We start from the raw sequence: 21,431 nt of genomic DNA, 5'->3' as shown, positions 1-21,431 counted from the left end.
TTTATGAAGTGTTATAACTTAAAGATAATTTATTTAAGAGTTAAATCTTTTAAACTAACCCGATTACATAAATTGGAAAGAAGACATGAGATACAACACATAAAATGTAGCTTGTTATGACTTTGTCCCCACTATTGATTTTGACAATATAAAATCAATTTTAACTTCTTTATTTTCTCGCCTTTTAAGAATTTAAGCTTTTGTACTCTCTTTCTTTGCTGCCAAAAATTCAGACTTAGTTTCTGTCACAACTTATTTTTTTATTTTTGAAAACTATTGAAAACGGCGAAAATTTCTTTATATGGTTTTTTCGAGAATATATGAAAATTACTTCTGCGAGGGTATACCAGTTGATATAGAATATGATGTATTTTTTATATCATATAATTATATTGGGCATTGATTTACTCATGCTTGCGCGTCTCTCCAACTCTTACTGTTAATGCTTAAAATATGTAGAAATCGATACTTGTTTTATATGACGGCGATACTGCTTAAGCATGTTGATTCCTTTACCGCATTGCTGTCGTGTCTTATCTATTGTACTTTTTATTACTGTTACAATCTGAACAAAATGAATTTAAGTATAAAAGGGCATAATCTTTAATGTGTTATCACTTTATCCCCACGCTTGATTTTTACAGTAATATAAGACCAATTTACCATTGGTGCCATGGCAATCATAGAGATTTTTTATTATCTGATCCGGAGGAGGTGCAAATGTTTGGTTAACATATAAAAACTAAAAGGAATTATAACTAAGACTATATAAATTAAATATAAATGAATAGCGACTTACAATTTGCTCACTGGCATCCAATTTCAAATATTTATGTATAAATTTTTGTATCCAACTGACAGTCTTGTATGGGTCTACCGTCCAAGTTCGTTTCTTAATAATTGGTACATTCCCCGTAGCATTCAATAAAATGCAAACTATAAAATCAACATTAATAATACTAATTTTTTTGCATTTCATATATACAAACTTTTCGTGTTTTCTTTTTCTGCTGCTAAGGAGACAGGTTCAGATTCAGTTTCCGTCATTTTTAATTACGTCTCAGCGTGTCTTTTTTCGTCCTTAGAAACTGTTAAAAATTGCACAAATTTCTTTATTTGATTTTTATGAGATCAGCTGATTATACATATATGTATATATGTTCGTATGTATATACATTTACATATATTTGTTAGCACTACTTCCTTGTAAATGGATATTAATTGTTATCAAATGTAATGTATATTTATATTATATATGCTTCGGTTGCTCTCCAACTCTTGAATTAATGCTTAAAATATGTTTGATGAGATAGTATTGCCATAGCAGTTTCTTTATTGTAATGGTATTGTGTGCTATCTATTGTTATAAAGACTACTGATAATGTATGGAGTAAATAAATTTCATTTTCGATTTTCGACTTTTTTTTTAAATATATATGCACAAAAGATGCGAGAAACACTCCCTCATAACTTGCAAATCTTTCACTGTTAAGTATTCGATAGATTTCTATCTGATCTGAGGTATTGAATCAGTGTTGCATGTGTATTGATTGGTATAAAAAAAAATACTTAAAGGGATTGTATATTTGAAATTTAATTTTTTTAATAAGAGTGTTGTGTCTCATGAAATAAAGGGAAAATATTAATATGTTTCGGCGGCATTTTAAAGAAAAACATTACTTCAAAAAATAAAATTATATGAAAGATTTTAGTTTCTTTCAAAGGCCCATTTAGTTTCTTAAAATATTCAATGTTAAGATTCGAATATAGGACATCGAAAGATATGGTATTCACCATTGTGCATACATCACATCTAGCGACAAGAGTAGCACCCATTTTGAGCAAGTGGGAAGAATCATATGTGTGGCTACTAATCAACCGATTAAGAGCCTTTATATCTGTTGAATCAAGCTCGATCCTTGCTTATTAGAAATTGAAATCAAAATTGAGAAGAAATATTGTGCTTTGTTTTGTGAATTTCGAAGCTGAATTCCCAACGGATAATGTCGCGTGCATTCTTAAAGAGTGATATAGGATTCAATGGGACTCTGTTGCTAAAGTAACACGAAGAAGACCAGGCAGCTCTAGACTTGTCCATGGCCATAAATAATAGGTGTCCGAAACGTGTTTGTTTAACTATATCAAAATAATTTAGCGGCATTAAAATTGTAATGTAAGTATTTGTAGATCTCCGATAATTTGTAAGCACATTATGCATTTACTACGTTATTTGCGAATATCACGGAGAGTCTTACTACTCTGTCTTTTGGCAGTGTTCCTTAGATTTTATAATTTTTTTTAATGGCAATGTCTTTTGAGATATTTCCATTTTTTTATATATTTCACGCTTGGCAATTCTGTACTCTGTTCTGTGTGAATTGTTTTTTGTAGGCGTGTTAAACAATTGGTTAAGAAAATTTTGTGAAATATTTTAAATTTTTTAAGCGATAATAATTAAGAAAAATATGTACGGTGGAGAGGATTATGTTAATGTTGTACGTATATATGTTTAGAGTGTCGACAGATTCTGCTTTTTTTTTGAAGCTGTAAACGTTGGCAATATGTCTGAGGCTAACCTTACTTTTCTAGAGAAATTCTTCGCCTTGTGTCTGCCTGCTATCACATTAATGAAAATTTATTTTAGGATTATTATGATGAGTACGTGCACACTGGCGACCCTCAATTGGACCTGGAGTATGAACGTTCGTTTTATGCAAGTCGTATGCCGGACAACGTGAAATATTTCATAATAAACTTTTGCCAAGCTATTAAGGAGGGTGTCATGTATGATATACAAAATATGTATGAGAATACTTTTCCTCAAATAAGCGATCATCACTTTGATAAGTCCGCCTGGCCAGATGAGGATGAAGTGGCCGCTTTAGTTGATAATGATAAAGTATTTTTGATTTTATACAAGGAGTTGTATTTCCGTCATATTCATGCTCGTATACCCGGTGGTCCGAAGCTGGAGCAGCGTATTAATTCGTTTTTCAATTACTGCGATTTCTTTAATTTGATTATATCTTCCCAAAGCCCCGTTTTATTGGAATTGCCTGATGTTTGGCTATGGGAGTTGGTGGATGAGTTTGTTTACCAATTTCAAAATTTTGCTCAATACAGGTTTGATTTTGACAATGTTGAAAGAAAGAAATTATTTTGTTTTGATTATGTATTGAATTTGCAGAGCTCGCCTAACCGACAAATCGCCCGAGGAGATTCATCAGCTATGTATAAATCATAGTAATGCGTGGAGTATTTTGTGCATTCTTAACGTTCTACACTCTTTGGTGGATATTTCAAATATTAAAAAACAATTGGAGGCAATTTCTCAAGGCAATGATCCCCAGGCTGTGGCCGGGGAATTTGGTGAACTTTCTTTTTATAAAATGCTAGGCTACTTCTCTTTGGTGGGTTTGTTACGTGTGCATTCCTTGTTAGGTGATTTTTATCAGGCCATTAAAGTTTTGGAGCCCATTGAAATTCATAAGAAATCGCAATATTCACATATACCAGCTTGCCAGATTTCTACGTCATACTATGTAGGCTTTGCTTATTTGATGATGCGTCGTTACTCTGATGCCATAAGGACTTTCTCTGAAATTTTGCTATACATACAACGTACGAAGCAATTGTATAGCACGCGTTCTTATCAAAATGATCAAATTAACAAACAGGCTGAACAAATGTACCATCTTTTGGCCATTTGTTTGGTATTACATCCTCAATGCATTGACGAATCTATACAACAGGTCTTACGTGAGAAGAATTATCACGATTCCATGTTTAAAATGCAATGTGGGGACTTGGAAATATTCAAATCGTTCTTTTTATTTGCTAGCCCACGCTTTGTCAGCCCTTGTCCACCTGCAGCTGATGCACCCATGGAGGACTACGTAAAAGATCCCATGGAACATCAGCTACAAGTCTTTATGGATGAAGTACGTCAACAGAAAGATTTGCCGACCACGCGATCATATTTAAAACTCTACACGACTCTTCCATTGTCCAAGCTGGCATCACTTATCGATCCCAATGCCAATGAAGACGATATTTCGAAGCTTTTAATACGTTTACTATGTTTCAAGCACAAAATGCGTAATTTAGTTTGGACCAAGGGTTCAAGTGGCCTGGAAGGAACTTTTAAATCCGGTTCTGAGGTAAATCTATTACATTATAGTTGTAATTTTGTAAACTAGCATTGTTTAATTTGTTTACAGTTGGATTTCTACATAGATGACGACATGATTCATATCGCTGATACCAAAGTGTCTCATCGTTACGGAGACTTTTTCGTTCGTAAGATTTTAAAATTCAATGATTTGAATCGAAAATTGAAAAACATTCACATTTAAGATCATTTCGATTCTCCATATTTTTTCTTTTAATGTAAGAGAATTAAGAAAAATAACAATAAAGAGAGACATTTTATATCCATCATTGGAGGATATATCTGTAGCGATGCTATATTTTTAAACTTTTGAAGTCAATCGCTCATAGTTACGAAAGCCCTAAAAAATTAAAATGTACCGCTGTGGTACGCAGTAGCCATACTCACTCGGCCATAGTCTTACTAAGCATAATTAATTTGCTGCAGCTTGTTTGCGCATATGGAAATCAAGAATGTTGTTAATATTTTTCATGAGATCAACGGAGGATGAGTGTATGAATTGAATATAGATATCAATTTTGGAATTTTGAAAAATCAATATTTTTTAGACTCACATAACATAATTATTTCTTCTCTTTCGATAGGAATTTATTCAAATTTATATGATCGAATCTCTTATAAGTAAGCAAACTCTTAACCGAATTGCCTACAAACGACAGAATGACGGCCGGACAGGCTTAAATTGTCTATATACATACATGACATATAGATCTTTTAAATCGTGTTTCGGAGGATTGCAAATGAAAACGAATAGCAGTAGGTTAGGGGGCAATAAGGATTAAAGATGATACTGAACGCTATAGGCTTTATAGACGTACTTTTGAAGATAATTCTTTCTTTCACTTTTCACTCTAATTGTGTAATTAATGCTCTTAAATCGCCAAAGCTTGTCATCATTGATAAAGCGCAAAGAATCAACAGATAATAAAAATTCCACTCTACTAGATATATTGGTCTTATCGCCAATAGGCCTAAGGGATAATCCATTTTACTCAAAAAAGCAAAAGAAAAGATAAATAAAATGTTAAAATATATATTTTCGTAGACACATGTAAAAAGAGACTTTTTTAAATACATTTTAAGAAAAATCGGGCCGAGTAAGTTCTTGTTACAAAAAGTTAACTTTTATTTATGTATATTGATTAGTTGGACGCGAAATGCATTGCCCGAAATGGATTGAACAAGTAATAATTAGTTCGGGATTGCGGTAGCTGTAAGACAACAAAATATCTTGAGACCCTAGTGGGAACGTGAATGGTACTGCTCTAATAATGTAGACGCATAAATTTCTCTTTTTATTTACGAAGGTTGCACTCAACATTTCTGGTCTTTTCTCAAGGATAGGTTAATTAATAAGCTTCAATCCGTTGTTCTATGGTGCCAGAGATATCGCAGGATCCCAAGTCCAAGTCGAATTAAATAGACTCCAGGAGATCAACTCGCCATCTATAACTAGGAAGCCAAACTATAAACGACTATTTAAGAGTTCGGTTTTTAATTTGTGTTTGTATGGTTTTGTTATTCATTTTATCATTGTAAGCAAATATATGTCAAATTTGACAATTATTTTTTTTGAACTAAAATTCGAATGACGAATACCGTATTTAACACTCAACCAAATTGTTCTCAAAATACCCCTTCCAAATTAGAGTTAGTTAACTAAAAGATACATAACAAGTGCTCTGGATACAAACTCTTCACTCTCGGACTGTATTCTTTTTTTTCTTTGAGAACAAAAGTGTATAAATATAAAATAAAAAAAGAAAATAAATCAAGTCTTCAGTGCAATTTGTTTTTTAATATGGTAATGCTGCTGCCATTATTCTTATTGAGCTTTTGCTATATACACATAACCAGTAGTAATCGATAAATAAAAGGTGAAAAACCAGATGGTAATAATCCCAACAAACTTTATCAATTAAGGAGATTGATCAGTCTCCAAGGTCTGTGACTGAGATCCGAAACCAAAATAAATTTGTCATTAACTAAGAATATTACAAAAATTTACAAAATGGCTTCTAATGAAAGTACAGAAACTCATAATAACAAAAACAATCAACAATCAAAGGAACAGCAGCACTTGCAACAACATAATGTTTTGTTAGATTCACCAATTCGCGGACCGACGTTATCTACAAGCACGTCTAGCTTTGAAGCGTTAGATCCTCACGATCCAAATCTTAGTAAATTGGCTACGAAGATGTTTCGTAAAACCGAGGAATATATCAGTAACGAATTAAATGCACCCATAGAGGATTATAAACTTTTGGAAGATATGAATAAAGTGACGGCAGCCAAATACTCTGATATGAGGCAAATTGCCGAAAATTTAAGCATTTCCACAATCGATTTAAGTAACAAATTTCAGGCATTGGTATGATTAAATCTTATTAATAGTAGGTTAAGTTAAATTCATTTGGCGGCCTTTTTACTTTAGGTGCCACTAATGCAACAAATTGACGAAATTTCCGATACGGTTGACAAATTGGAAGCGGCTGCTTATAAACTTGATGCGTATTCGATAGCTTTGGAAAATCGTGTAAAATCTGTATTACAAAGAAAGACCAGCATGCCATAATTTTGTAAAAACAATTTATTCATAAAATCATTACCAAGGTATACGTGCTAGCCTAATATTAATTTAAATACTATCGCCACCATATTAAGAAATATCAAAGGAACTGTTTAAGAAAGAGAAAACAAAAAAAGTGTTTATGTGAAGTGTTCACCGCTTTTGCAAATATTAAATACTTTTCTTACTTTTAGCTACAGTTCGTATAGATCTGATCAAATTTAGTGCTTGCGCTTTAGCTGTGGGTTGTCCAAAATCTTGTTGCATTTGTTGATAACCCCATCCAACTGCAAAGTATAAATATTTATACATATCCCTTAGGCTGACGTACGATAAGATTTAGTCATGTCTGCTTACCTTTAGCCAAGAATCTCTCCTCATGCAGCACACAGACAGCGTTCAAGCATAATAAGGAAGCTTCTATCAATGACCATAAAGTTAGCATGTTCAAATTTCATTTACTAAACAGTTTTAAAAAAAGAATAAATTTTCTTCTGCAATTTATAAATAATGACGACACGTCTGTCTCCTGTTAAAAGATTGCCTGAGAAAGTTGCCAGACTTTACAAACAGTGCCTAAAACGTACTAGTAGCAAAATTATAATGACATACTGCTACATGTAGCATTGCCATTTATTAGGATGCTATTGCAGTAGCATAGTATAGCAGCTCGAATTGAGTATCTCAAATGTACTTCTTTTGATTTTGAAATAATGAAAGCAAACTGACATAGAAACTAATGGGGCTTAAAATAGTTCAATTACTTTTAATTTGATATGTACGACTTTTGTTGACAATTAAGAAAAATTCCATAAAAATTATTTTTATTAGACTTGTGACTGGTTAGTCCTTTTTTTCTTCGTTGTTGGTTTCCTGTATTGGTGAGGTAAGTAGTATATAGAATGAACCCGCTCTTGGCACTGGTAGCGATGCTAGAAACTGACCTCTGTCCGGTAGATTGGCAAACAATTGAGATATATAGGAGAGTTTCTCTTCCTTTGTAGGGTTTAAAGCTTCATCTGGAGTTTTAGGCTAAAAAAACAATTAAGAGAAGAAATTTTTATTTGTTTGTATTGCCTTTTTTATTATGCAATATATATCTTACCAGCAGTTGTCTTAATTCCTCTAAAGAATCCTGAAAATTCGCTGGCAAATCTTTGAATTTCGCTCCGGAAAAAACTTTAGGCGTCTCAAGGAAATGTTTAGTAAACCGATTTCGTAGCTTGAGTTCTGCAATATCGCCCTTTGTGTTACGCAATTTCACGAGCCATTCTGTTGCTAGCAATTTCTCCCGATAACTGAGATTGGGCAGAAAATCAGTTTCCAATTTTTTCGCAAGTTCCTGGAAATCTTTATCTAATTGTCCAATTTCACTACTATTGCCGCCTTCTGCCATGACGAAATCAATTTATTATTTATGTATTTTGTATTGTTTTCTTTTTTTTTTATTGCTTTGAGAAAAATTGAAAAAAAAAATAAAATTTTGAACAAATAATTTTATCTATTGCATGTAAAGGATTTTGAACAAGAAATGTGGACAAAAAATGGAAATTTATAAAATGAAAATGGAATCCGTCAACTAAGTTTTTATTTTTACGTCATTGATATTACAGATGGAAAAGTTTGGAGACTTGTCCAACAACTAGTTTAAACAAGTTAGAATTAACTTAAAACACTTCGAATAAATATGATTTTCAGGTTCATTATTGAAACACTGGAGCATATTATTTATGTATCTTTATGTACTTGAATGGTTGTATTAGACGTGACTAATGCTTGCATTACGCCTCTTTAAGCAGTATAAATAGGTATTATATATGCCCATCTAACGAACTGCCTGTTTCTGGAGATTGCGCCAGATTGAGTTCCCCTTGGAGGGAATCTTTGTTATCCATTGAATTAAAAATATATTTAATAAGTAAAATGGTCGCGACCTGTTTTGGAAGGCGGTTTTTTGCGGCCCTGGTAAATAATTGCATTAGATCCAAAAGGTTTACTGTGTGCACTTATAAAATTTCTTTAATCTAAGGTTTTTTTGTTTATTTATTTATTTATTTATTTATTTTTTTTATAAATAACCAATCACTCAGAGGATGTCATCTGTTCGTGTAATACACGTGACAGGAATCACATGGGGATGTGTATCCAAACGATAAGTGTTATGCTGTTACTGACTGAGCACTTACTACAACTACGACCGAACAAAATCTTATCGCATTTAAACCCGCGAACACTGACTTTTGTAATCGAGATTTTTATTCACTCGGCTAAAATCTGTAGTTAATTGACACATGAACATGGCGTGAATGCAGCGATAACAGTCTTCAAGCCTGTGTTGTCAAAGGACGTTTAGCTTCAAGTAACCTATCTCGTTGGCAATAAGAAATGTTACGCGACGCGAAAGTATTTTTTTGGTATGCTTTGTGCGGACTTATGTACTGACATATACCGATATGCCGATAGACTTAGAATCACTTGTCTATGTCGCTGACAGGTTTCTGTTCATGTGTTTTTGCATTCGACCCATAGGTCGCAATTTTAGGAGATATATTTTGACGCGAGCTTGTACCTCGATTCTTTCCAAGATAAGAATACGATTAATTCGAAGAAGTCTTATGATATGATATATCAAATTTTTAAAATTTTCCGAAAAAAATCACTGAGTAATACAATTGCGGTTTACTGAATTGAAAAGAGACATTTGGATCGATTAATTAATTAATTTTTTGAATTCGCTCCCGCTTAACTATTCGTATGAAAAGTAAGTGAGCTATGAGGATAAAAAAATTTAATTTTTAGTATTTTATGATGAAAGTTTCATCATTTTTTTTGTAATTTTGATTAAAAGTAACAATTGCAGTAATATTTGGAACATCTCGATCTATAGGTTGGACGTCGTCCAAGCTATGAGTGTTATTGTAAAAATTACAGCAATTAAAGTTTAATGAGGAGAATAATTAAATAAAAGAAAAAAAACGAAAATGTAGTCGGGCAAGGTCGACCATTAAATACCCTATACCACATCGTCTAACACAATTCTTATTTTTATTATAGAACACAAAAATGATATCTTCTATAGAAAGAATATAGAAGCATAGAAGGAACTAAAGATCATTCAAATGAGCACCTTGCTCCTGTATCGTGAAGCATTCGTTAAACGTCCATAGCTCTTATGAAATTACCTCAAGTATTAAAAAATGAGGTCAATTCTCTCTTGGGGAGTCCTCTTTTAGAGACTTGCCAAAGGATCTCGAAAGTTAGCGGCAACGTCTTTCGATATTGAGTTCAAAGGACAATCAATATAAGTTCGATGCGATATTAATATAATAAAAGGGCTCCTATTCAATCTAGAAAGTTATAGTCGATTCGATCAAGACTTTACAGAGTGATCATAGACAAAAGAGAATTTCAATGACGCGCGAACGAGAGAAGAAACGTGGCCTTTGCTTGTGTGAAATATTTTGCTATTTTGTGTTAAATATTTATTTACACAAATATTTATTCTTATAACTTTTTTATTATATAATAAATTAAAAATTTTTCATATATAAACATAACTAAAAATTTATACACTCGCTAGTACATAAATAACAATAATGTAATAATAATAATAATAATAATAATAATAATAATAATAATAATAATAATAAGAGTAATGATAATGGTAGTAGTAGTAGTACTAGTAGTAGTAGTAATAATCAGATGGCAATACATTAACAAAAACACTTAGCATTAATAAAATGCCCATATAAACTGTACTTTAAGTAATGATAGAACTGAAAAAAAAAAAAAAAAAAAAAAAAAAAATAAAAAAAAATTAAATTTTAAAAAAAAATGAGAAAACCAAAAAAAAAAAAACAACACGAGATGACGCCCAAACACACACATTTTTAAAACAGCATTTTTTTTTTTTTTTTTTTTGTTTTTTTTTTTTGTTTAAGAAGAACTTTAACAGAATTTTTATGATCTATTTAAAATCTATATGTACTAATATGTGTGTTATATATTCTTGTTTGTGTATGTATGCTCATATATTTATCACAATTTTAAAATATATCACAATGTGTTTGTTGGTTATTTTTATTAAAAAATTTTTCTACAAAAATATTTAACAGAATTTTTAAATGATTTACATAAAGTTTTTGTTTTATTTTTACTTTTTAATTTATTTTTTTTTTTTTTAAATGTTTTTTTTTATTTTTTTTTTTAAATTTTTCGTTTAACAACTATACAGAATCATCATCAACAAATTAATGGGTAAATATTTTTTACTTTTAATTATGTAATGTGTGTAGACGTAAGTGTACTTGTGTCTTTTACTCATGGAATGTAAAGAAATTGAAATAAATGAGAAATAAAAAAAAGAAAAAAACAAAAATTGATTAGAAATGAACAAATAATCTAATCATCGGTGAAAGTGGCTATAATTTCGGCCAGCGAAGTGTATGTACCGATAACCAAACCAAGTATCCCAACAACAATAAGGACAAAGTTACCTAGTGATAATGTAAAAAAATTGAAAATTTATTTAAATGAAAAATTTAATTAAATTGAATTGAAGACATAACATACTTGACAATAACCAAGCTTTGGCAATACCCTTAGTGGTATACCAATGTGTACTGATTTGTATTAGAGCTGGGAAAGCTAAACCCAAGGCTGATAAACATAACGCACCAAATAACGATATAAATAATTCTAAATTTGGTATAGCAACCGCTAGCAAGACTGTAATAAAAAAAATGCATAGATTTATTTCGAAAAAGAAGAAGAAGAAGAAGTAACATATAATTTAAACAATAAAAAACGAAAAAATTAAACTCTGATGTTTCCTCTTAATAGGAGATGTGTAGAAATGTGAAATAACAGCATTAGTTCACTTTCACTTTCAACCCACTTGCGCTACAGAAGTGCATTAAGGTTGCATGGATGCATGCAATACGCACAACGAGTTGCGATAGATCCATCTTTCATTATATCTATGCTTGTCTGTCCATTCGTCCGTCTGTTATTATGCTGATCGATGGAAAATCATTTTCTGTCTGTCCATATGTCCATATATTCTGTTGAAATATATGTTTCGGTTCACGGATGAATGCTATTGAAACCGATTCGAATCGGATTACAACGCCTTCCTTTTAAAAGCCCTCTATATGAATAACTGTATCAAGCGCATTATATCGGGTGGGCCATGACCTTGGCTTTAGAAATAGAGACGCGGATGAGTCCTTTTGTGCGGCCATAAAAATCAATATTAGTTTCTTAACTTTCCGCGTCTCCTTATTTTTATTACCTTTCCGTTTGGCATGATCAGCGTCACACATTCGCGTGCACGTCTTTCGTTTAATAATAAACCTTTCAAGAGAATTGAATAAAGTTCTTTGGTATTCTTCTGATTTTGTTCAAACATTTTGTGGGCCATTAGGGGAACTGGCTATTTTAAAATGAACGAAACTATTGATCCAATACTATTATTGAGCGCAACAGTAAAGAGATGCTTAGTTAATCTTGTGTGTCATGAATTGAATGAGTGAACTAAACGTATACGCATTGATAAGGAGAATAAGGTTTTTGACTGCCTCTCGTCTTACTTACATGTCACTAGCACTAATCCGGTACGTACGGCATATTCCCAAAATAGTTTTTTACGCTGTGGTCCCAATTTTTGTGCAACATAATCATTCCAAGTGATATCAATGGCCACATAGCATGCCAGACCGTGCGTTATGAATATGGCGAACGCTAGCATGCCCTTAACACATTGAGCCAAACTAAAATAATTTAATTTAATTTATTTATTTATTTATATTTTCTTTTTTTTGTTTAATTGAAAATTTTTTAATCACTCACACATCCTTGCTTGGCAGATTGAGCGTTATAGAACCTTCGATTTCATGACCATAATATAAATAACCGAATAGACCCATGCCAACATAAAGGAACACAATTAAAGTCATGGCTACGTTAAGTACACCACATGAGCCTCCAAAATGCTTCGGTGTTTTCATTTCATTTTCCAATGGTAATATAACACCAATCGCTGTAATGATATGCATACAATGCCACGATTAAAATAATACTTGATATCGATTAGTGGAGAGGGGAGAGAGGGACACAAATTTCTTCTTTTTTGCTATTGAACCGTTTTTCTCTGAAATTAAACTCTGCTACGTTTATGAAAAACGAATTTTTTTCTGATCTCTAATCCAAATCAGTTTTCAGTTCTGCGAGCCCTTACGGAATGCGCAAAGAGCTAACAAATGTTTTTTGAGTTGTTATACCTATCACCGAAGATTTCATTTTGCCAAAACGTTGGCAACGTCCACAAAACATATATATATTCTTGATCCGCATTAAATTTTAAATCGATTTGAGAATGTCCGTCTGTCCGTCTGAGAAATGTCTATTGTAAGCATTCTGTTGGCCGCAAAAATGAAGCCATCGATTTCGAATTTTGTCGAAACATTGGAAGTTCTTGCACACAGACTGGCATTGAAATTGAATCAAAGTAAAACAAAAAATGTCCTTGTTTCCACGTTACTTGTAAGTCGCAACAGATACAACGATAAAGATTTGCATTTATATTCTATGGGTATGGGTATCTGAACAAAACTGGGGCCTTCTTAACACTCTATCATATGAAAATTTTCTGCTTTTATCGACGCGTTGGCCAACAGCAAGAAAGTCCAGAAAGAAGTTCGAGAGACCATATCAGGTCGATATATTATTGATGATGGGTATAAAAGACTCCACGGCGGCCGGCTTTATATTCGTACGTTTTATATTCATCGCAATTGCTCTTTGGCAATTTATCGATTAAAAAGTATTACACGACGGTGTAATCAGTGTGAAGTGTAAATGGTTTATTATAACATACATATCTTACTTATACGTAAATCTGGAACATATTGTAGATGTATGTAGAATTGTTGATATTATCCTAACGGGATTGATATGAAACATGTTTACAACTAATCTTGATTTTCTACACGACATTGTAAAGACATTATCCAGATTTTAAATGAAAGACACACGGACGGATGGATAAAATCAAGTCAAGTCATTAAGAATGGTTAAGAATATGCATATAGTACGCGATATAATCGACATGAGTCCGAAATATTTCATTAACCTAATATATCTCCTAAGAGGTGGGTATTGAAATTTGAGAAATTTCCGTTAAAAGCTTATGCGGAATTTTTAAAAACCGGGTAATTAATTTCAATTCTTATCTAGAAGTAACAGAAAAATTTAGCGCTGAGAACGCTGAGAATAGAAGAGAACTTACCTTCTAAGGCAAAAAGCACTGTACCAAAAAATAATGGGAAACCATTGAGTGGGGCGAAATCGTCTTTTCCTTCAGTTGTAACCGGTTCGCGGAAGATGTAATAACAGATAATGCCGAATGAGACCATGGTTATAGCATTGGCCAATGTTGAGAATGGAGCCAGATATTTTAAATTGCGCACCCAATTGATTAGAATCAATGGTAACAAAATTATTAACATGCATAGGCGGACATCGACCGGTGTTTCAAGATAATAATCGGCCACCGATTTAATATTTGATGAAACGAAGACCACATAAACGCAACAAGTACCTAATTGATAAATTAATAGAAATGTATTAACTAAATGGCCAATAATGGGCGAACACTTTTGAAATATCGTAGGACCCTCCAACATGGCAGTTTCTGCAACAGCTGGATAATTCATGCTCGGTATCTAAACGGAATAAAATGAATCATTATTATTATTATTATTATTATTAAATATAAAGGAAACTGAGAAGAACACGATGTTACCTTTTTTCGGCGGCATAATTCATATTCGGCCTTAATAAGCTGATGTATGCAATAGGTGCAGATTAGACCTATAATTATGGTACCAAACGAACCCGTTATATAGCCGGCATTTTTAAAGGCATTTGGCATCGCCAAGATGCCAGTGCCCAACGAACCCTTCAGTAAATGAAATAATGTCTCTGAGTTGCTATAAATTAATTAAAAACGAAACGTATTATCAATCACACACACACACACACATACACTTCCTTATAGCGAACAATGAAAAAGAATAAAAGCAAAAAAAAAAAATATATATATACAAAATTTTTTTTATTTCATAACCTACGTGGTGGGATGTTCAACTTGGCGATTCTCGTACGGATTGTAATCAGCGTCGACATCTTTAAGAGCTGCCACATACTTTTCGCCTTTCTCACTCAATTCCAGGGAATATTTTTTTAGCGGTTTATCCGTAACATCATTCACAAATGCCGGATTATTGTGACCATTTTTAGACATTATTATATCAAATAGAACTCACGTCAATGCAACACGAGTTTGTTCAAGGGAATATTTACTCTTGATAAATAACATGTAAAGAAGACGATGATTTTTCATTAGTAAAATTAACTAAAATATATTATAAATGTATTTTTTTTTTTTTTTTTTTTTTTTTTATTTTTTTTTTTTCCTCAAAAATATATATATATATATATATATATATATACATCGAGTACATCGGCATATAGAAAATGCACCGCGGACTTTTACGTCAATAGAGATGAGTAAATACATCTTACTCTTTGCCAGCAAAAGAATTTCCTCATCAAGCACACAAACTATATAGGTTTATTACAATTTACAATTATCTACGTAAAATTAGGGTCTAGTGTAAATATTTTTGAGGTAATAATGTCTATTTGCAAGAGAGTTATTGTGAAATTTATTTATACCGTTTATCAGAACGTTACGGATTTATTTACTTTATCCTATTTTTTGTATCTTAAAATACTGAGTTTTATTGGACTTAATCATATCGCGATCGGCCCATTTATCGGCTCAATCATGATCAAGGTTACAGGTTTGTATATGAAACATCTCAGGATATCAACTAGGTGTGTACGCAGTCTCAAATTGAAGTCATTTTTTTTTTTTTTTATTATAAGAATGAATATTGAATGACTGTCCGCCGTCAGTTTAAAACAATCGTTCAACGGTTATTTACTTGATCATGGTATGAATTTCTATCAAATTTTTGAATGGATATCTGTCATAATTTATAATTTATCGATAAAGAAATTGGGCTTAGTGTGCACAGCACGTCTCCTGGTAGATCATATCTACTTTTAAACTTGACATCGGTCCGTCAATTAATGTCAAATGTTTTCTTTGAATTTTTGCAAACCTAGAGAATGGGCGTAGAGGACAAACTGGACTGTCTAAAAGGTCTGCCAAATTTTATCTTTATCATGATCTTGATATCTTTCATGCCTCATAAGATTTGTGTTATGTATTTTTGTTGTTATAAATGATATGAGCAAACTAGTATACCGTCATTACTTAATGTTAAGCGTATTATGAAAACAAATAAGAATGTTTTAGCTGGTCAAGGCCGACCATTAGATACCCTACACCATTTTGTTTAATTAATAATGAATCAAAAATTAGATATGCATCATTTTTTATAAAACCTTTCATATTAATGGATGTCCGATGACGTCAACGTGATCTAAATTTAGAAAATTCATTTTAACTGTTAAAGGTTTTATTTTTATTTCCCAGTTATGCATATATAAGCCATTCTCTCATAGGACATCACAAATTGGCTGAGCTGGCTACGATGCGAGCCCCTGCATATATATATGTTTGTTGCCCTCCTAAAAATAGGTTTATTTGAACCAAATTCCCTATATTTAATTTACTAAAGATAATTTTTACCATCAAATATAAAGAATTCGTTCTTTTTTTTTTCCTATGTCAAGAAAAACTTTATATTTCATTAGAACCCTTATATGATTGGGTTAATTATTATGTGAAATCATTATCATAAATGAATTTTCATCAAAGAGTATTTGGAAACTAGGCGAGAGATTGAAAATATTGCGCCATCCGAACCAAAAAAATTCATATTAATTACGAAGGCCGAGATTTTATTGCTAAGTGATGTGTGTTCTGGAATTCTAAAAATTACACTATTTTTTTTCTTATGGCGGCTTATCCAAATAAAGCGTTATATGAAACTCGCTAGTGTACCAAATTTCATCGTAATATCTCGAAAATGGCGACGTGCATGTTGAATACGATAATACATGAAGAGATATGGGATGGACGTACTGACAGACAAGCTGCGATCGATTCAAAAACTGATTCTAATTTGTTAGGTATAATAAAAGGTGAGCCTATCTCAAGGCCTTCTTCATGGGGTTACAATTGTCCGCACGAATTTATTGCACCATAAGTATATAACTGTAAGTTATGCAGAAAGAAGGAAAAAAAGAGAAAAAAATTTATATATTATACACATATGCTTATGTGTACACATACTTATACATATATATGCATATATATATATATATATATATATATATGTATATATATATATAATCAAAGGAACATAATAAAATAATATCAAAATTAATATATTCATTAAATTCATTTTATTCATAATTGTACCTATTGGCCATTAGAGCCAACTAAAGCTCCAGATATTATTAGACCTAATATATGCAATCGTATTGACCTATGCATTTTCATACTGAACGATGGGCACTCAAGATTCGTTTTGAAAACGCAAATATCGTTTCTTTACTTGTTTTTATTTAAACTTAAAGTTAAATTTAAAATGAAATTTTTCATATGAAATGAAATAACAAAATGCACTAAAATTTATTTGTTATGTATGTGGACACATGTAGAGGTATGCAAGCCTGCATATATCATAGATGTAGGTTTATCTTTTCGATAGCGTTTTCTGGTTTTTTTTATTTTTTTTTTATTTTTTATTTTTTATTTTTTTTTTTGGCATCGACATTAACGTTGAAGCTCTGACAAGTGGAAAATACCCGGCAGACTATTGGCCCTAATGGTTTTAAAAGTATGTTTGTATGGCAATGCGCGGCCACAATGTTTTCTTGCTGTGTGTTTACAAAAAAAAATTTATTTTTTTATTTATTAGTTGACAGTGTCATTGTCATTTGTTGCAAGCACGTGTATCTATTTTTCTGTTTATCATTCATACACGACAGTACTCTTTAAGTTTAATTTTTTTTTTTTAGTTTTCGGTGTTGTAGAGAAGAAGAAAAGTTGTATTTTAATATTACATAGTTCATTTATTTATTTATAAATGATTTTCATCGAAAATAAATCAACAGCCGAATTCAATTGACGCTTAGCAATAAATCTTATGTTAAATATTATTAATAACTATGTTAAAGCATAGTTAAGCGAAGTAAAGAACAAAATAAAAGGAAAAAATATTGATATATAAATAAACAAAGCATATACAAATCTAGCACAGAAGTGCACTCGCACTTAGTACATGTCCGAGTTGAGAGTAAACCACTAAGCCGTTGCAAGTATGCATAAGCGTAACAAAGTCAGTTTAATTTTCGTACAATATACGAAGATATCAAGATTACGCAAAGCGCTCGTGTCAACATCGGTTAATCTGATAGAATTTAAACAATTCAATATTGAGGATCATTTAGACTTTTGCCAAGGAGAGTAAACGGATTGAAAAGCTCGTAATTATATCTACACTGCCTGAGTTTTAATAAAAAAGAAAGTCCTTAGAGAAACGGTTCGAGATATTGAAGTTTATCGCATCAAGTAATGTTGGCGAGACAATGGCACCATTTATTAAGTTCATTAAGAAGGAAACGTCAAGGATAAATCCGCCTCCTCTCAAGTGACAGTAAGGCTAACGAAAGCAATCAATCTTTTTTGAGGACAAGCGGATACTAAATCCAAATTCCTAAGGGCAAAGAGCAGGATTTGCTTTTAAATGGATTCAAGTGAATCTACATGACAACCCATAGGAAGGGCATTGCGCTGAGATTGACCAAGCTCGTGAATAATCTTTTTCTTTTGTGGAGTAAAAGCCATTAGGCTCTTCGGGCTGCGGTTCAATAAAACCTCGCCCTGACATAGCTTTATCTTTGATCGGATAGAACATCCTAAAAGCGATGAACATGGGTCTTCCTTTTTCCAATTTTTATGAATCGATGAAATATTCGGTAATAACAGTAAAGAAAATATTTCGAGACAAATTCACTTTATTTACTATTAGGCTTAATATTTTTTAGACAAAATGTCAATTTGTCTATATTTTGTGCCTTATATTGTTTGGTAGAAAATTCTCATCCCATTTACACCCTAATCCAACTTACAAATAAATTCTTTGTTATTAGGAAGGGCTCTTTTCAATTTAAAATATTTTTTGCCTAATTTTAAAATGAAGAAGAAAAATCCCATAGTCATTTAACTACAATTTCAGGATGATCTTAGCACTATCTGTGCTATTACGCTTAGTAACCGCGATATCGTGCATGTAGTAGTTCATGCGTATGCAAACGTATCGCCGTTTATCGATAATGTAACTAAAATTGATTTTTTCTTCGCTCTTCATACCGCAGATCACTGAAGCGGCAATGTCGACTTTGTATATAAAGCGCATTATAAAATTTCATCGGAATGATTAAATTAAGATAATTCATTTGATTTCTTAAACATTGTAAACAAATTTCAGATAAATAACATCATTGCGGTAATCGCTAAACAATATGTTATTCTCTTACAACAATTTTGCTGTAATCGAAAACAAATAATTATTTGTCGTCTATTTATTTATTCATTGCCGCTCTAATCAATAGTTTGGACAATAAACGTGCACTTAGTAAGATAAATCTACATAGAACAAAGCAAAAAAAAAAAAAAAAACAAAAAAAAAAAACAGCAACAACAATGAATGTGATTTGCTAAGATTTATTAGAGGTATTATTATGCCCTACACCGCTTGCGGTGGAGGATATATTCAGATAGTGCGGACAAAATGGGCCGAGTTTTATTAGACCGATTGATTCAGAATCGTAATCTGAACTGATCTAAGCCTATCTGTCTGTCTATTGTCTGTCCATGTAAATTTTTGTTCAAGTTATAGGTCGCAATTTTTGATTGATTCGAATCATTTTCAATAGCGTTCGCCGTTGTGCAAAAGTACGTCAGCGTATTAAATTTCATCAAAATATCTCGAAAATTGCAACCAACGGCTCACGCACAAAAATGCATGAACATATATTAGACGGACAGAATTGTGGCAAGGGTTTAACGTGGGTTCCTGCCTGAAAGGCTTAACCCTACGGTGACCCAAGCCACTTTAAGCGTACTACGCCCCCTGGGGAGTTAGACAATCCCCATAGAGTAGGGCCCTAAACAGCACCAGAGTCCAGAACGGTTTATTGTGTATGAAACAATAAACCCCACTCTGGTCAATGGTGAGGCCTAGCTGCACTCAAATTGTTCCATTTTAGCTAGGAACTCGCCAAACACAACCACCACGAGTTTCTCCCCGAAGGGCCGCACCCAAGCAGTCAGGACTCACAAATTGATCAACTGACTGCTTCCGCCATAAGGCTTCCACTGTGCTTGTTGATCAATTACCACCATTACCCGTAGGCATCCGTGACATGTGTTCAAAAGTAAAAATAGGTAAAAGGGGAAAACTTATTCGTCATATCCCTTTTCCATTTTTGCATGTATTAATTAATTTACCAGACATCTTCTATCAATCGGCCAAAGGGAAAGCCGTCCGTCAATTCCTTTTTACATTAATAGTATAATTAATTTATTTATTTGTTACGACTTAAGAACAAAGTCCATCATACACCCGCAGGCATACGTGGCTTTGTGAGCCGAGCCTCCTGACCCCCGTGGCTTCCAGTTTGTTTTACAAAGCCTTTGGCATACAAGACGGACAGACGGACAGACGGACAGACGGATAGACAGGTTTCAGAATCATTATCTGAATTGATCGGTATGATAAAACGTGGATCCATCTTAAGCCCTTCTGCATGTTACATACGACCGCACTGAATTAATATACCTTGTACCACAAGTGATGTGGAGTGTAATTAGCGTACTGTGAAAAGTCACTGCATAAGTACAAGATATAAAAATATAAATTGAAATTAAGAATAAAAATGCAATTTTGCAACTATTCATCGTTACTTGATAACCAGCGGAATCAATAATGAATTTCATCAACACATGACAAATGAGATTATTTATTGCATCCTACGAGGTGAACACTCTAGCGCACAACAAATATTGTGTAACGAAATGCGGTGTTCGACTTGAGGTACAGCGAGATAAAGAGCGAGAAGTGATTACAAAATTTGGGCATTTCTCGTAGGATATAGATCATGTCGTTGACAAAGTGAAAATTAAAATTAAAAAAAACTCATTTTCAGCTTCGTGCTGGAGCAAAATATCGCATAAAAGAAGACCACATAGAAAAAAGATATATATATATATATATTAACAGTTTAAGCCTACAAGTAGTGTATCTTGTGTACTTAACTTTTGTTGCTTGATTCTAATTGACATTCTTTACTATAATGTTTAATATAAGATTATGACACGAGTTTGCCGTTTCCCCCCATTTCACATTTTTTTTCGTTCTTCTCTTCGTTTATTTCGCTCTTCTTTCTCTGTTAACTTGTGTTCGTTCATTATCTACTAAAAAATAGCATTTGTAGAGTCGTAAAAAGAAAACAAAATCCACAGACGGACAGACGGATAGACAAGCTTAGACTGAGTAAAATGTTGATTCTGAATCGATCGGTCTACTCAAAGATGGGTCTATCTGAATTCCTTCTTCCGAGTGTTGCATACATCCGCACAAA

At 32.5% G+C, this 21,431-nt stretch overlaps 6 protein-coding genes across 8 annotated transcripts in view; 2 read left to right on the top strand and 4 right to left on the bottom strand.

Annotated features, from left to right (window-relative positions):
• Nucleotides 1–6: 6 nt before the first annotated feature.
• On the bottom strand, nucleotides 7–1,237 carry LOC119631733 (autophagy protein 12-like). Its single transcript, XM_038024196.1, has 3 exons — nucleotides 990–1,237; nucleotides 800–936; nucleotides 7–742 (listed from the first exon to the last, which is right to left on the bottom strand). The coding sequence occupies exons 1-3, from the start codon at nucleotides 1,045–1,047 to the stop codon at nucleotides 620–622; spliced, it is 318 nt and encodes a 105-aa protein (XP_037880124.1). The 5' UTR covers nucleotides 1,048–1,237; the 3' UTR covers nucleotides 7–619.
• A 1,150-nt stretch (nucleotides 1,238–2,387) lies between these two features.
• On the top strand, nucleotides 2,388–4,617 carry LOC119631422 (eukaryotic translation initiation factor 3 subunit L). Its single transcript, XM_038023601.1, has 4 exons — nucleotides 2,388–2,495; nucleotides 2,645–3,123; nucleotides 3,188–4,160; nucleotides 4,221–4,617. The coding sequence occupies exons 1-4, from the start codon at nucleotides 2,466–2,468 to the stop codon at nucleotides 4,353–4,355; spliced, it is 1,617 nt and encodes a 538-aa protein (XP_037879529.1). The 5' UTR covers nucleotides 2,388–2,465; the 3' UTR covers nucleotides 4,356–4,617.
• A 1,209-nt stretch (nucleotides 4,618–5,826) lies between these two features.
• Nucleotides 5,827–6,934, top strand: LOC119632426 (biogenesis of lysosome-related organelles complex 1 subunit 2). Its single transcript, XM_038025318.1, has 2 exons — nucleotides 5,827–6,545; nucleotides 6,609–6,934. The coding sequence occupies exons 1-2, from the start codon at nucleotides 6,183–6,185 to the stop codon at nucleotides 6,747–6,749; spliced, it is 504 nt and encodes a 167-aa protein (XP_037881246.1). The 5' UTR covers nucleotides 5,827–6,182; the 3' UTR covers nucleotides 6,750–6,934.
• LOC119632428 (immediate early response 3-interacting protein 1) lies at nucleotides 6,627–7,574 on the bottom strand. Of its 2 annotated transcripts, XM_038025320.1 has the most exons (4): nucleotides 7,101–7,574; nucleotides 6,932–7,030; nucleotides 6,784–6,852; nucleotides 6,627–6,717 (listed from the first exon to the last, which is right to left on the bottom strand). In XM_038025320.1, exons 1-3 carry the CDS (start codon nucleotides 7,186–7,188, stop codon nucleotides 6,797–6,799), a joined length of 243 nt encoding a protein of 80 aa, XP_037881248.1. In that variant the 5' UTR covers nucleotides 7,189–7,574; the 3' UTR covers nucleotides 6,627–6,717; nucleotides 6,784–6,796. The 2 variants fall into 2 exon arrangements, with proteins under 2 accessions (XP_037881248.1, XP_037881249.1); XM_038025321.1 differs by lacking the exon at nucleotides 6,627–6,717 and having other exon boundaries at nucleotides 6,747–6,852.
• A 3-nt stretch (nucleotides 7,575–7,577) lies between these two features.
• On the bottom strand, nucleotides 7,578–9,726 carry LOC119632427. The gene is made up of 2 exons (XM_038025319.1): nucleotides 7,849–9,726; nucleotides 7,578–7,775 (listed from the first exon to the last, which is right to left on the bottom strand). The coding sequence occupies exons 1-2, from the start codon at nucleotides 8,137–8,139 to the stop codon at nucleotides 7,587–7,589; spliced, it is 480 nt and encodes a 159-aa protein (XP_037881247.1). The 5' UTR covers nucleotides 8,140–9,726; the 3' UTR covers nucleotides 7,578–7,586.
• A 1,235-nt stretch (nucleotides 9,727–10,961) lies between these two features.
• The window catches only part of LOC119645216 (proton-coupled amino acid transporter-like protein CG1139), a 19,068-nt gene continuing 8,598 nt past the window's right edge, over nucleotides 10,962–21,431 (bottom strand). For both annotated transcript variants that reach the window (XM_038045255.1, XM_038045256.1), the window contains exons 2-8: nucleotides 14,876–15,108; nucleotides 14,548–14,734; nucleotides 14,032–14,467; nucleotides 12,594–12,783; nucleotides 12,339–12,514; nucleotides 11,316–11,471; nucleotides 10,962–11,239 (exon numbers count right to left, since the gene is read on the bottom strand). In XM_038045255.1, the coding sequence (XP_037901183.1) occupies nucleotides 11,145–11,239; nucleotides 11,316–11,471; nucleotides 12,339–12,514; nucleotides 12,594–12,783; nucleotides 14,032–14,467; nucleotides 14,548–14,734; nucleotides 14,876–15,048 (1,413 nt within the window). In that variant the 5' untranslated portion in view covers nucleotides 15,049–15,108 and the 3' untranslated portion in view covers nucleotides 10,962–11,144. The remainder of the gene's footprint in view (nucleotides 11,240–11,315; nucleotides 11,472–12,338; nucleotides 12,515–12,593; nucleotides 12,784–14,031; nucleotides 14,468–14,547; nucleotides 14,735–14,875; nucleotides 15,109–21,431) is intronic.

The sequence above is a fragment of the Glossina fuscipes genome, unplaced genomic scaffold (genome assembly GCF_014805625.2).
Source record: "Glossina fuscipes isolate IAEA_lab_2018 unplaced genomic scaffold, Yale_Gfus_2 1, whole genome shotgun sequence".
Taxonomy (NCBI): Eukaryota; Metazoa; Arthropoda; class Insecta; order Diptera; family Glossinidae; genus Glossina; species Glossina fuscipes.
The sequence above is the reverse complement of the archived record's forward strand: the minus strand, read 5'-3'. Positions and strand labels throughout refer to the sequence as shown.